Source organism: Desmodus rotundus, chromosome 6, assembly GCF_022682495.2.
Source record: "Desmodus rotundus isolate HL8 chromosome 6, HLdesRot8A.1, whole genome shotgun sequence".
Classification (NCBI taxonomy): Eukaryota; Metazoa; Chordata; class Mammalia; order Chiroptera; family Phyllostomidae; genus Desmodus; species Desmodus rotundus.
The window spans coordinates 44,405,398-44,418,043 of record NC_071392.1 but is presented as its reverse complement, the minus strand read 5'-3'; the positions used below and the strand labels follow the sequence as shown (position 1 = coordinate 44,418,043).

The 12,646-nt window shown below is 37.3% G+C and overlaps 1 protein-coding gene across 3 annotated transcripts in view; it reads left to right on the top strand.

The window, feature by feature from the left end:
* CCDC146 (coiled-coil domain containing 146) overlaps positions 1-12,646 on the top strand; it is a 154,354-nt gene that overhangs the window by 22,990 nt on the left and 118,718 nt on the right. For all 3 annotated transcript variants that reach the window (XM_045193839.2, XM_045193834.2, XM_053927046.1), the window contains exon 2: positions 11,372-11,541. In XM_045193839.2, coding sequence (XP_045049774.2) covers positions 11,383-11,541 — 159 coding nt within the window. In that variant the 5' untranslated portion in view covers positions 11,372-11,382. The remainder of the gene's footprint in view (positions 1-11,371; positions 11,542-12,646) is intronic.

The window sequence follows — 12,646 nt, the reverse complement described above, 5'->3', positions numbered from 1 at the left end:
TTTCCTATTCCAGTGTAAAATATGACCATAGGCTTGGTAAGTATTCTTGTAACCTTATAATTAATGTAAGAAACTTTGCCTTTTGGGGAAGGAAAGAAATTGAGTAAGGGAAGCTGCCAGGGAGAGGAAGTCTAAAGTAGAGACCTGCCTAGGGCCAGGGAAAGCCTTAGAACAGGAAATACTTGTGCAATGAGGAGAGAAGACTGAAATTTCTAGACATGGGAGAGGGAACTTCGCTTGTTTTATGTAATTGTCTAAGGCTGCCTCTGCTCATACTTAGATTTGACACATATTCTTTTAATGACTTTAAACGATAATGTGTTGCTTCTTTTCTCCATCTCCAGTACCCAGTGTCCTAGACAGTCTTTCTTATCCTACATATAAATACTTCACAGTAGGATCTGAAGATCAGGCTTACCAGGATTCTCACATCAAATCCTAAGAAATGCTCTGGGACAAATTCATGCTGAAGAGGACCCAGATTACCTTTTCCAGCCTCTAGATTGCTAAACTGACCTCTATTTCTTTGTTCCCTGTCAAAATAACTTAAGGCATATTTTACATAAAAACAAGAGAAGCAGGCAGTGGTGCTAGGGAGCTACGATTTATTGAGGACTGTAGGCTGGGCTCTAGGCTGAATCTTCACATGCATTGTCTCATTTAAACTTCACAACTTTTAAATTATCTTGCATTGAAGGAAACAGCCACTTAGAGGTTGAACATCTTGCCCAAGGTCACACAGGAAGAAGAGTAATAAAATTCAAGCCTAAATTGATTAACTTTAAAGTATCATTTCCTTTACTCCATGTTGCCATCTTAGTAGACTTACGTCAAAACCTCTGATCACAATCTTAGAGTAAATAATATGAAGGGAAGGGGGAAGAAGAAGAGAAGGAGAGGGGGGAGGGGAGGACAGGAGAGGAACCTGGCCTATTGCAGGTCAAAAGCAGTGACAGCCCATGTTTCACGAAGTTCTTTGCTAAGGAAACAAACCCATCTAGAAAACCCACAGTTCCTACTAACCTAATTAGATAGGATACATAGACTATTATGACAATTTTATAAATGTGCTTTCTGGTATCATTTTTTAAAATTCAAGCAAAGACTGGAATTTGAAAAACCTGCACATTTCCATAGCAGTAGTGAGGAATGGCCTGCAATGTGAGGATTCTAGAGTACATGCAAACATGTAGAATCTCTGCTTTATAGACAGACCTCTGGAAGACTGTCAGCTTTAGAGCTACTTGGGCATTCCAAACCTCCCACAGGATTTGAAACTCAATTTCTGCTCCCTGTTGAATTATTTGGAAACTACTAAGGGGACTCATTGGGCCTCTCAGGCACCCTTTGAATTTCTGAAGCCTGAATGGACTTGCAGAATGACTGTAAATTATTGCAGATATGAGACCAGTGTTTCTTGCCACGCTTTGTATATGTGAAGGCTTTCCTTTGTTTTGTAGCTATAGCAACAATTTCCCTCGCCCGTTGTTTTTGCCCAGCTCAGCCTCACCACTTCATGCACTGCTTAATTACTGTTCAGCAAGAACTGATTTGTCTTTAATTGATTTACACTGTGTCGACCTGCTCTTTGCTAGAGGGGTCCTAGCCTTATACCTTTGTGGTGACGGAATTTGAATTCAATCAGGCCTGCCTATATTCTTTATTCTGCTTTCCATTACTGGAGACCGAGAGGAAAGGGCTTTCCTTTGTTGAGGGCATGGTGACAGTCCTGTTCTGGGTAATAGAAAAGGGTTAGGGATTTGGGGCCAGTTGACATCAGTTTGATACATACTGCCATTTATAGTTGTGAGATCTTGGGCACATCATTTATATTGTCTGACCTTCAATTTTCTCACCTATAAAATTGACATAATTCTCATAGAACATGGTGGTTATAAAAATTAAATGAAATAATATGAGGGAAAGCTTTTTTAAAATTGTAAAGATCTATATAAGTGTTGTTATCAGGTGCACAGGTAGGTGAACACTATGCAGGAGCATCTGCATGCTATGAGGGTGATCAAGAGGATATGCTGAGACAAAATCATGTCTGTTTCTATGACATTCTTTCACATGGGCATGTTCCCCATCACGAACCTGTATGCTATACCCACTCAAAAATGAGTAATGTAGAGCTCCTTGGGTCTATGTAGGTTTCTGAGAAGAAGGGAGGAAAAATACAAGCAGCTTTGAAAAGAGAGTGAGTAACTTTTCTTGGGTCTGTGTTTGGGGTGGGGTGAGAGTAGGCAAAGGGAGGCAAAAGGGGAGAGAAGTGAGTTGAGAGGAGGCCTCTCTCTCAGCATTCTTCCTACCAGGGAGGGAGCTTATTCTGTAACAGAGTCTTAGGTTCTCCATGATTGTGTGCAGTTACCAGGTTCCTCTTGGTTATACATGCATATAATTTAAGATTTAGCTGTCCAAAACTGTGAACATTTATATTAAAGCCTAGATATGCACTTGGAGCTTCCTCGCAAGAGTTTTATTTTCTTTCATGTGTATGTATGTTCTTAATTAAAGGTTGTCCAAACCAAATTGTTACTTTAACAGTTCAATTATGAGGCAAATTTATTTGCACATACTTAATGCACTAGTTTTATTTTTTTTTTCTGTGCCACAATAGGTTTTTTTGTGGGATTCTTTTTTGAAAGGGGTTTTTCTTTTTTACTTTTTTTTTTAAAAAAACAGAAAGAAGTTGTGGTTTGATTTGTTGGCTCTTTGAATAACAAGGTTTTTCTACCTATTCTTTATTTAAATTTTTTCAAATACAGTTGATATTCAATATTATATTAGTGTACAGCATAGTGGTTAGACATTTATGTTACTTACAAAGTGATCTCGCCAATAACTCTTGCACCCACTTGACACCATGTATAGTTATTAAAATATCATTGACTATATTTTCTAATCTGTACATTACATCTCTATGTCTATTCTGTAACTGCAATTTGTATTTTTTAATCCCTTCACCCTTTTCACCCAGGCTCACAAATCCCTCTCCCATCTGGCAACCATCAGTTTGTTCTCTCTATCTGTAAGTTTGCTTCTGTCTTGCTTGTTCATTTATTTTGTTTTTGAGATTCCACATAAAAGTGAAATCATATAGTACTTGTCTTTTTCTGTCCAGCCTACTTCACTTATCACAATATCCTCTAAGTCCATCTTTGTTGTTGCAAATGGTAAGAGTAATATTCTACTGCATATTATGTACTACTTCTTTATCCATTTATGTTTTAGTTAATCCATTTAAAGTAATCATTGATAGGTATGTAGTTGCCATTTTATTGTTTTCTGATTCTTTACGTAGTTCTCCATTATTTTAATACTCTTGCTCTATGTTGACTTTCTGTAGTATTATGTTTAGATTCCTGTCTCTTCATTTATTGTATATCTCTCTTAGATCCTTGGTTTGTGGTTACCATATGCTTCTTATATACCGAGCTATGTTTATAGCCGTCTATTTTAAGTTGAGGGTCACTTAAGTATGAACACATTCTATAATCACTACCATTTGTACTCACCCCCCCACATTTATGTCAATGTCATTAGTTTTTTCCTTCGTGTGTGTGTATCCCTAATTTACTCTTGTAATTATATTGATCTCCTGACTTTTGCCTTTTAAGCTTTGTAATGGCTTTAGTGTTGGTTAATTTACTCACTGCATTTGTTATGATTTGTCAGTGAGAATTTTTTGTGATATTTCCTTATTCATATTTTTTCCCTTCTTTATCTTAAAAGAAGACCCTTTAACAGTTCTTGTAATACTGGTTTGGTGGTAATGGACTCCTTTAGCTTTTTCTTGTCTGGCAAGCTCTTTATCTCTCCTTCAATTTTAAATGATAGCCTTTCTGGGTAGAGCAATCCTCATTGTAAGGCCTTGCTTTTCATCACTTTGAATATGCAAATCCCTTCAGGCCTACAAAGTTTCTGTTGAAAAATGAGCTGATAGTCTTATGGGATCTCTCTTGCAGGTAACTGCTTTTCTCACACTACTTGTCAAATTTAGGTCTTTAACCTTTAGTATCTTAGTTATGATGTGACTTGGTGTAGGCCTCTTTGGGTCCATTTTTTGGGGGCCTCTCTGAGCTTCCTGGAATTGTATCTCTATTTTCTTTGCCAGGTTAGGGAAATATTCAATTATTATTTCTCCAAATAGGTTTTCAATCCTTTGCTCTCTTCTCTTTTTGGTACTCCTATGATGCAAATGTTGTTACATTTGATGTTGTCCCAGAGGTCCCTTAAACTGTCCTCCTTTTTATAAATTTTATGTTCTTTTAGCTGTTCCATTTGAGTGTTTTCTGCCCCCTTGTCTATCAAATCACCTATTCAATCCTCTGCTTCATCTCATCTGCTATTGGTTCCATGTAACATATTCTTTATTTCAGTTATTGTATTCTTCATTTCTGACTGATTCTTTTTAATTGTTTCTATCTCCTTTTTTATGTTTTCTATCTCTTTATTGAAGTTCTCACTGATATCATCTATGTTCATTGAGCATCATTAAAACCAGTGTTTTGAACTCTACGCCTGGTAGATTGCTTACCTCCACTTTGTTTACTTTTTTTTTCTGGAATTTTGTTCTGTTCTTTCATTTAGGGCACATTTTTTTGTTTCCACATTTTGGTAGCCTCCCTGTGTTTGTTTCTATATATTAAATAGATCTTCTACTTCTCCAAGTTTTAACAGAGTGGCCTTATGTAGTATGTGTCCTGTGGGGCCCAGTGGTGCAGTCTCCCTGTACACTTGAGCTGGCTGTTCCAGGGGTGTCCCTTGTGTGGATTGTGTGAGCTCTCCTACTGATTGCTATTGGCATGTCTGTTGGTTGGATTGACCCTCATGGTAACTGACTGTGAGGACTCTCTGTGACTACAGAGGCCAAGCTCTTGTGCATGGGCTGACCCCCACAGGATTTGCTTTAGTGGGGCTCTCTGGTGCCTGCTGAGTTGAATGGATCATTTGTGGTTCTAAGTGGGTGGTGCTGTAGTGTGGTTGAAGCCACCTGCCAGGTGTGTTGGTCCTAGGGCTGCTTGGGAGAGGCTCTAGTGCAAGCCAAGGTCAGCCACTGTCCATGTCTGGCCCAGATCTGCCTGGTAGGAGGCACAAAGTGACCTTTTGTTGGTAGCTGCTTATGGTGGGCTTGGAGGCATCTGGGAGTTTTTATGCTGTGAACCAAGGCTGGCTGCCAGTAGTACCAGGCTTGGGCTTCTTAGCAAAGTGTACAGGGAAAGCCAAGGCCAGCCACTACTTATTTGGGGTGTATGGATCTTTGAGAGATTTTAAGAAAGTCTGCAGTGTGGTCCCAGGCAGGCAGCTTGTGTGGATTAGCCTTAGAAAGTTATTCTGGCCAGGTAAGGTCTCAGAGAATCACCAGAGTATGACAAGAGCTATGTTAGCCTGGCTAATGGAGACTCAGACTGGGCACCCACCTGTGCTTGCTGACTGTGTGGGGGCAGGACTCAACAAAAGAAAAATGGCACCTGCAGGCACTTTAGTCCTTCCAGCTCTTAGCCTGAAGCCAGCCAATTCAGTTCCTTCCCATAAGTCCCTGCTGTCCCTTTGCTGGAACTTCGTGCAAGTGTTTGTGAGGGAGAGTCTATGTGGAGACCCTTTAAAAGGATGCCTGGGTTTCCAGAAGCCTCTGCTTCACCCAGACGGGATCCCTGCTGATTTTCATAGCCAGTTGTTGTGGGGACTCCTCTTCCTGGCACTGTCGGTCTGGGCTGGGGAGTCTAATCTGGGGCTGGAACCTCTCACTCCTCTGGGGGACCTCGGCAGCAGATATCCCTCCCTGTTCTTAACCACTGTGCATAGGTGTGGGACCATCCCCTTTTGTGTTTCCATCTCTCCTATAAGCCTCATATATCTTTATGTAAGCTTCTTAATATCTTTATTATAGAAATTTTGTTCAGCTAGTTTTCAGGTGGTTCTTTGGGATGGTTGTTTTTTAATTTAGTTGTAATTTTGATGTCATCATGGGAGGAGATGAGCACAGCATGTACCTTCTCTATCATCTTGACCAGAAGTTTCTACCCCCTTTTTAAAAAATATGACCTGAAATCTATCTTTATCTTTTAAAAAATGTTTCAAGTCTAATCTTGTCTATATATAGTAATAAAGGCTATTACATAATAGGACATAGAATAAAAGATATAGACAGGAATAAGTGCATAATTGTATATGTTGTATTTAGAACTGCAAAGTTGGTAGTATTTGATGATTTTGTTGTGGTTGGATTAAGTGAATCTGAGGAAACTGTAGGCTGCATGTTGAATTGGCTGCCCAATATTGTAAGCCTCTCATATCATGGACCAGAGGGCTTTCAGAAAAGGCCTTTAATGTAGATTGTTAACATTATTTCCAAAAGAAAATATACATATAATCACAGACATACAGTGACAGGATTGAGAGGAACTTGTCACATCAATTTAAATACACCACAATTTTCGTAACTCCGTTTTGACATTTCTATGGTTTTTTAAAATAAATATAGGGAACTGAAAGAAAAAAATTGGTGTCCTATACTTCTCCCTTCCTCCAAGGGGTCTGGATCTGTTACATAGCAAAAGTCATGTAACTAACCTATAGCAATGGGCGGCTGAGGAAAGGAGCACATGATCATGTTTCCAGGGCAGTTCGAAGAGCTCAGTTATAAGAAAGTTCAGATTCTATGTGGGAAAGAAATATCATGTTTGACTTGACATTATACCCTGTTTTTCTAAAATGAGCAAAACTTGTGCTTATTCCGTGACAAGTAATATCGAAAGACAGAGTGGTTTCCTGCTACATCTTTCTTTCTTTTTTTTTAAATTACTTTTTTTTTTGTTCAGTTACAGTTGTCTGCATTTCTGCTACATCTTTCTTGGAGCAAGAATTGCCACTTTACCTTCAAAAGGCTACACCATTTGTGTGTCCTCCCCCACGCACTGGTGCATGGGTGTCTGGTTTTTGCACACGCTCCTTGTAACTGTCAAGAAAAAAATTTCCTTAAGAGTTCAAAATCAAAACAAAATGATGATCCCTTCCGTAGATTTAGAGAAGAGGAAGTAATGGTGTGTTTTACAAAACAAGGCATAACCTGCAATGTTCATTGCTTAATATTTCTTTGTGAAGCTTCCTACTTTGGCTTTACCTCTTAACTCCAAGATGAAATTTGAGTAATAGAGGAGTTCAGTGTTCTTCTGCAACAGGACTAAATCTTTGTTTACCTTCCTTTCTCCTGCACTGGCCTTTCACTTTCCTGCAACAAAGCTCAATACATGTCCTCTTCCTTACAGAAAGCCTCATAAAGCCATGTCCTCTCTTCTTTGGATTCCTACAGCATAGACGGTACTGCCTTTGCTCGGGCCCTCATCACCTAATCTTTCAATAAGGGCGGCTTCACTGCAGAGCTTGATGTGGGAATGGTGCCCACTGGAAGTGTGCAGTACAGAGCAATGATACTTCTGTGATCCAGGCTTTTATACCACCTATTTCATTTACATATATATTTACATATATCTTTGCGATTCTTTAATTAAGTTCTGCTTTGCCCACCAGTCTGTGAGCGCTGTTGAGGTCAGGGACCTTGTCTGGTTTTGCTCACTGCTGAATCTATCTCCTACCCTACAGCACAATGGCTGGCGCATAGCCTCTGAAGCACAGGTGGCAAATGCAAGGCCTGTGGGCCGAATCCGACCCTCCACCCTATTTTATCGGACCCAGCACCTTGTTTCTACCTGCAGCAGCACCAAGTTCTAGCTTAACTCTTCAAGAGTAGTCACATTTATACAGCCCTAAAGTTACATTCAGCCCTTTGAAGGCAACGGCGAGGCTGATGTGGCCCCCGGTGAAAATGAGTTTGACACCCCTGCTCTAAATTGTTTCCTTGCCTCTAAATTCACATTCTTTCCAAATTATTCTTCTTCTGTTACCAACATCTTTACATGTTCAGATAACGCCTTTCTTAAAAAAATGTAATCACTTCCAATACCTATAGATTAAAATCTAAATTTCAGGCTACAAGATGCTTTTTAAGCTTTGTCTACCTTCCTGAGAATGTTGCTTTTTATTTAGGCTTATTTTACACTACTTCATCTGGTACAGAGCAGGTTATCTCCTTACCTTGTTTCCTCTTTAGATTGTAAGTCACTTGCATCTTTGTAAGTTCTTGGCCCTCATAAAACTCAATTAATAATTGTTTAATTGACTTGTTATGGAGCAAAATATCTCTAGAATTATTATACTTGCTAGCTATGTAGTTCTTCCTATACAATGAATTTAAGATGTTTTATAAATATTCTCTTGTTTATATCACTGTAGACTGAGAATATATTTTATTCCATTGTTTCATTTACAGCCATCAATCATACTGCCTGCAGCATGATAATATTAATACAATGGACTCTGAAATCCTATGTTAATGAAACCTTGAATATTTGTTTTACCTGTTGAACTTTAGTATCTACTTAAGCCATTTCCATCTAATTATTCAATTAGATTGCTGTTTTAGATTTTAATCCGCACAAAGCTTACATATTTGCCTCTACTTACTTTCCTATTCACTCTCCTTTTCTAACAGTTAAAGTTTGTCTGATGATGCCTATCAGAATGCCTGTCATAGTGTCTTTTAATTTCTTCCCTCTGTAAAATGAAAGTATTAAGTGTACTGTAAAATGTTTAGAATATTTTCAAAATAATAGAAAATGAAAATTTCAGCAGAATGAGGATTTTACAAATTCAACATAATACCCCTCTGTTGTGGCCTCGGTAAGTTGCATCATATTTAAAGGGGCAGTGCTTTAAGAAGGTTGCCTAAATTTAAGTTTTCAAAGTTGATCATAAAGATTTCACAAGCCTTTTAAAAATATTTTTAAACAAACAGATGTACTATACTTTGCAAAACTGTAATAGCAGAAAACTGGAAACATTCCATATATTTATAAATTGGGGCTGTTTGAATAACTTGTGGTGCATCTGTGCGAAGGCGTGCTACGCAGCCGGGAAGAGAATGAGGACTTCCTCTGTGTGTTATTACGACTTCTTCAGGACACATGTTATATGTCTCTGTACCTAAGTTTTGCTTTAAAAAAGTAATGAGAGTAGACAGGAGTAGAAAGGTTTAGATAAAACAAAATTGCTTATGAATTGATATTTCCTGAAGTTGGTTGGTGTGTACTTAAGGATTCATTATACTATTCTGCAGCTTTTGTTTATATTTTAAATATTTCTTAAAGTAAAAGCTAAAAATAACAGGTATGGTCTAACATTCTGAACGAAATATTTTTCTGGGGCAGTCATTAGTATTTGACATCCATGAAATGGTTGAACATACAAATTTTAGCATATTAGACACAGAAAAATCTAGATATATAACCCAACCATTTTCCTCTCCCTGGAGATATAAACAATAAACTGTGATCACTTACCAAATGTAAAGTGCTCTGATGCCTTAATAATAGTTTCTTCTTTTAAAAAAACTGCTTTATGGCATTGAAAAAAATGTGGTTAAAGGAGGGAAAGTCCAAATGATATCAATGTCTATTAATATTGTATTAAGACAACCTGACATTTAGTGCCTCCTGATAGAAGTACATGCTACCACCTATGATTTACTTTTGTAGTGGGAGGAGGGAAGCAAGTGCATGTGGAAGAAATTAGAGATAGAGAGTGGAAACTAGTAGTCCAGAGGTATTATCACATTTAATCTGCATGTCAGTGATTTTCAAACAGTATGCCACAAGAATTTTCAAAGCCTGCAATACCTGACTATTTAGGCTGGGGCACTGACTTCTTTTCCCTTAGAATAGCAATAGCCAACATAACAGTAGCTGTCCAGTGTGAATAAATCAAAATTATGCCTATTCTTTTTGTTGTTAAATCAGCAAAAAATATAACATATTTTTTGGTGTGCCACAGAATTTTAATAATCAGTTTATGTGTGCCATGAGATTAAAAAGGTTCAAAATCTCTGGCATATATTGTTTATGAAGCAGAAAAATTAGTTATCGTTACTCCCATTTTAGAGAGGAAGAAAGAGACTTAATAAATGACATGCCTGTACCACTTAAATAATAAATACAGAAATCAGAGCCTATCAGGCCTTCTGGATTCATATTATAGAATATGCTTTCCATATTAAAAGAACAAGGATACCCATGATCAAGGAGCAGCTAATCTGATAAGATAGATATGAGACATGATATGTGTTCAACAGAAGATCCAGACCTTAAAATTATGACCGTTGGTCAAATATGTAATGACCAATGGAGACTAGACTTTGGATGGTGAGCACTCAATGTAATACACAAATGATTTGTTATAGTATTGTAAACTTGAAACTTACATAATGTTATTAACCAATGTCAGCCCAACAAATTTAATTTTTAAAGAATAACAAAAAGTTATGAGAGTTGGAGTTATCTTCTTTGGCAAAAGCAGAGTGCAGGTATACTCTTCTATTGCATGTAGATTCATATATTTCAGAGATGAAAAGAGCAAATGATTAAATTGACATTCCCTTGTGTGATGGAGGCTCTTACCAGCTCTGTTTTGGAAAGGCAGCTATCCCAATGCCACCAAATTAGGCCAATAGAGACCTCACATGCCAAGACAGGGGCCCTCTGGGTCCACTTGAATACATGCAAATCAATGGACATTAAACAGGGCTGGCTTCATAGATGTGTGACCTGTGCAGTCCCATACAGACCTGTTCTCAGAAGGGTCTTGCATTTAGTTTAACGCTGTGGTGTCTCCACCTTGATATTTTTAATAATTTTATTTTTGAACTTACGCTTTGTAAGTGAAGTCTGGGAGGACAATTGAACGTAGACATGAGCAGCAGAGATAGGTCAAGCGGCAATGCACACAAGCATAGGCCCGAGCTGTGGCCACAGCAGGCAGTGTGGGTGTTGAGCAACTAGCCTGATGGCCTGGTGCACAGGTACATGTCTCAGGCAGTATGAGGCACCAGGGGTGTTGGTTTTATTTTCCCAAAAAAAGTTTGAATTAACATTGTGTTGTATTTTAAGGATGAAGGTTTATTTATTTATTCAGTCAATAAATAATAATTGAGTGCTTACTACAATGCTTAGTAGACAAAATCAGGTTTCTGTACTCATGGAACTTACATTCTAGTTCTATGTATTTTTTCCAATTAATGCAACAATATCTACTTTTTAAAATTAGAATTATTGATTTGAGTATAACCATGGAGAGTACCTTTATATCAAAGCAAACTTTCATAATAACACGATTATAGCTAACTTTCCTGACTTATAGTTCCATTGGAGAATAGTGTAAACCAGTTGAGTTTTGCTTGCTTTTATTATTTTCCATTAATTTTACTTTATAAGTGAAGATAAACCCCAATAGCTTAAATAGAATGATTTTATTTTAGAATTGTGAAAAATGGAAGATAGCACCACAGACACAGAACAAGAGGAGGAAGAGGAGGAGGATGAAAAGGATCAAGAAGATCCCATTTATGCCACAGTGCCCACAATTAACATCCAAGATGAGCGGTTTGTTGATTTATCTACAACTCCAGCATTCATTTGTCTGCATGAGGTATATTTATTTCTCTTTATATATTACTATAGTAAGACTTGAGTCACCTACTTAAAGATTCAGATGAAGCTAATATCATTATCAAAATAATAATTACATATAACTGTATGTAATTATTACATGTAACCTTATGGAAATGCGTATAGTTTGAAGCACTTTAAAATAAAAGTTTCTATCTTCTCTTCTAAGACCTAATCGTGTAATCCTGTAGCAATGCAGCTAGGTTCTGATACTTTTATAGCATAATAAATATTTGCATATATGCAGTTAGTTAAGTACATTCCATAGGTTGGTAAATGAAGTAAAGAGATTTACTTTGTTATTGAATATACTATATTTACTTCCTTAAAATGAAGATAACAGACCTTGTCTTATAATGCTAAAAAGAATATATGTTTACCTAACTAAAAATAGTTACTGTAACAGAACATTGAATTCTGCTGGTTCCCTCAGCAGAGTAACAAAAAGAGGAATATGATATATGTATTCTCATTGCCTGATTTGTTTTAAAAGGGATGAACATTTAGGAAGTACTCATATGGGAGTTTTTTCAAAGATATTAACTGAGCGTGTATGAAACTGCTATTGTGTTTGAGAGCTGTAATTTAGAGTATGGTTTAGAGGACATTTGCATTATGGTCTACTGATTTTATGTGAATATAACTGAATAAAACATCTAAAAATTTAATAAATACTCATAATAAAAATAAGCTGAAAGACACATAAAGCAAAAATAGAGTATATTCAAAACCAACAAGCAAAATTAAATCTGCCCCTCAAATATTTTGTTGGTGTAAATACTTTAAACGATTACCACAACACCTGTTGAGCATACACACACACACACACACACACACGGGGGGACACAAAAAAACAGACTTTATTTATAAAATATGGTGTATTTATTCCTACATGTTTAAACTTCAGTCACCTTCAAAGTACTCTCCATTTGATGAAGTGCACCTATGGAGACGTTTTTTCCACTGTTCAAAACAGTTTTGAACTTGTCTGTTTTGATGCCTTTCAGTGCCTCTGCTGTTTTTTGTTTCACTTCTTCCACATGGCAAAACATTTCCCTTTGAGGACTTTTTTCATGAGGGGGTGT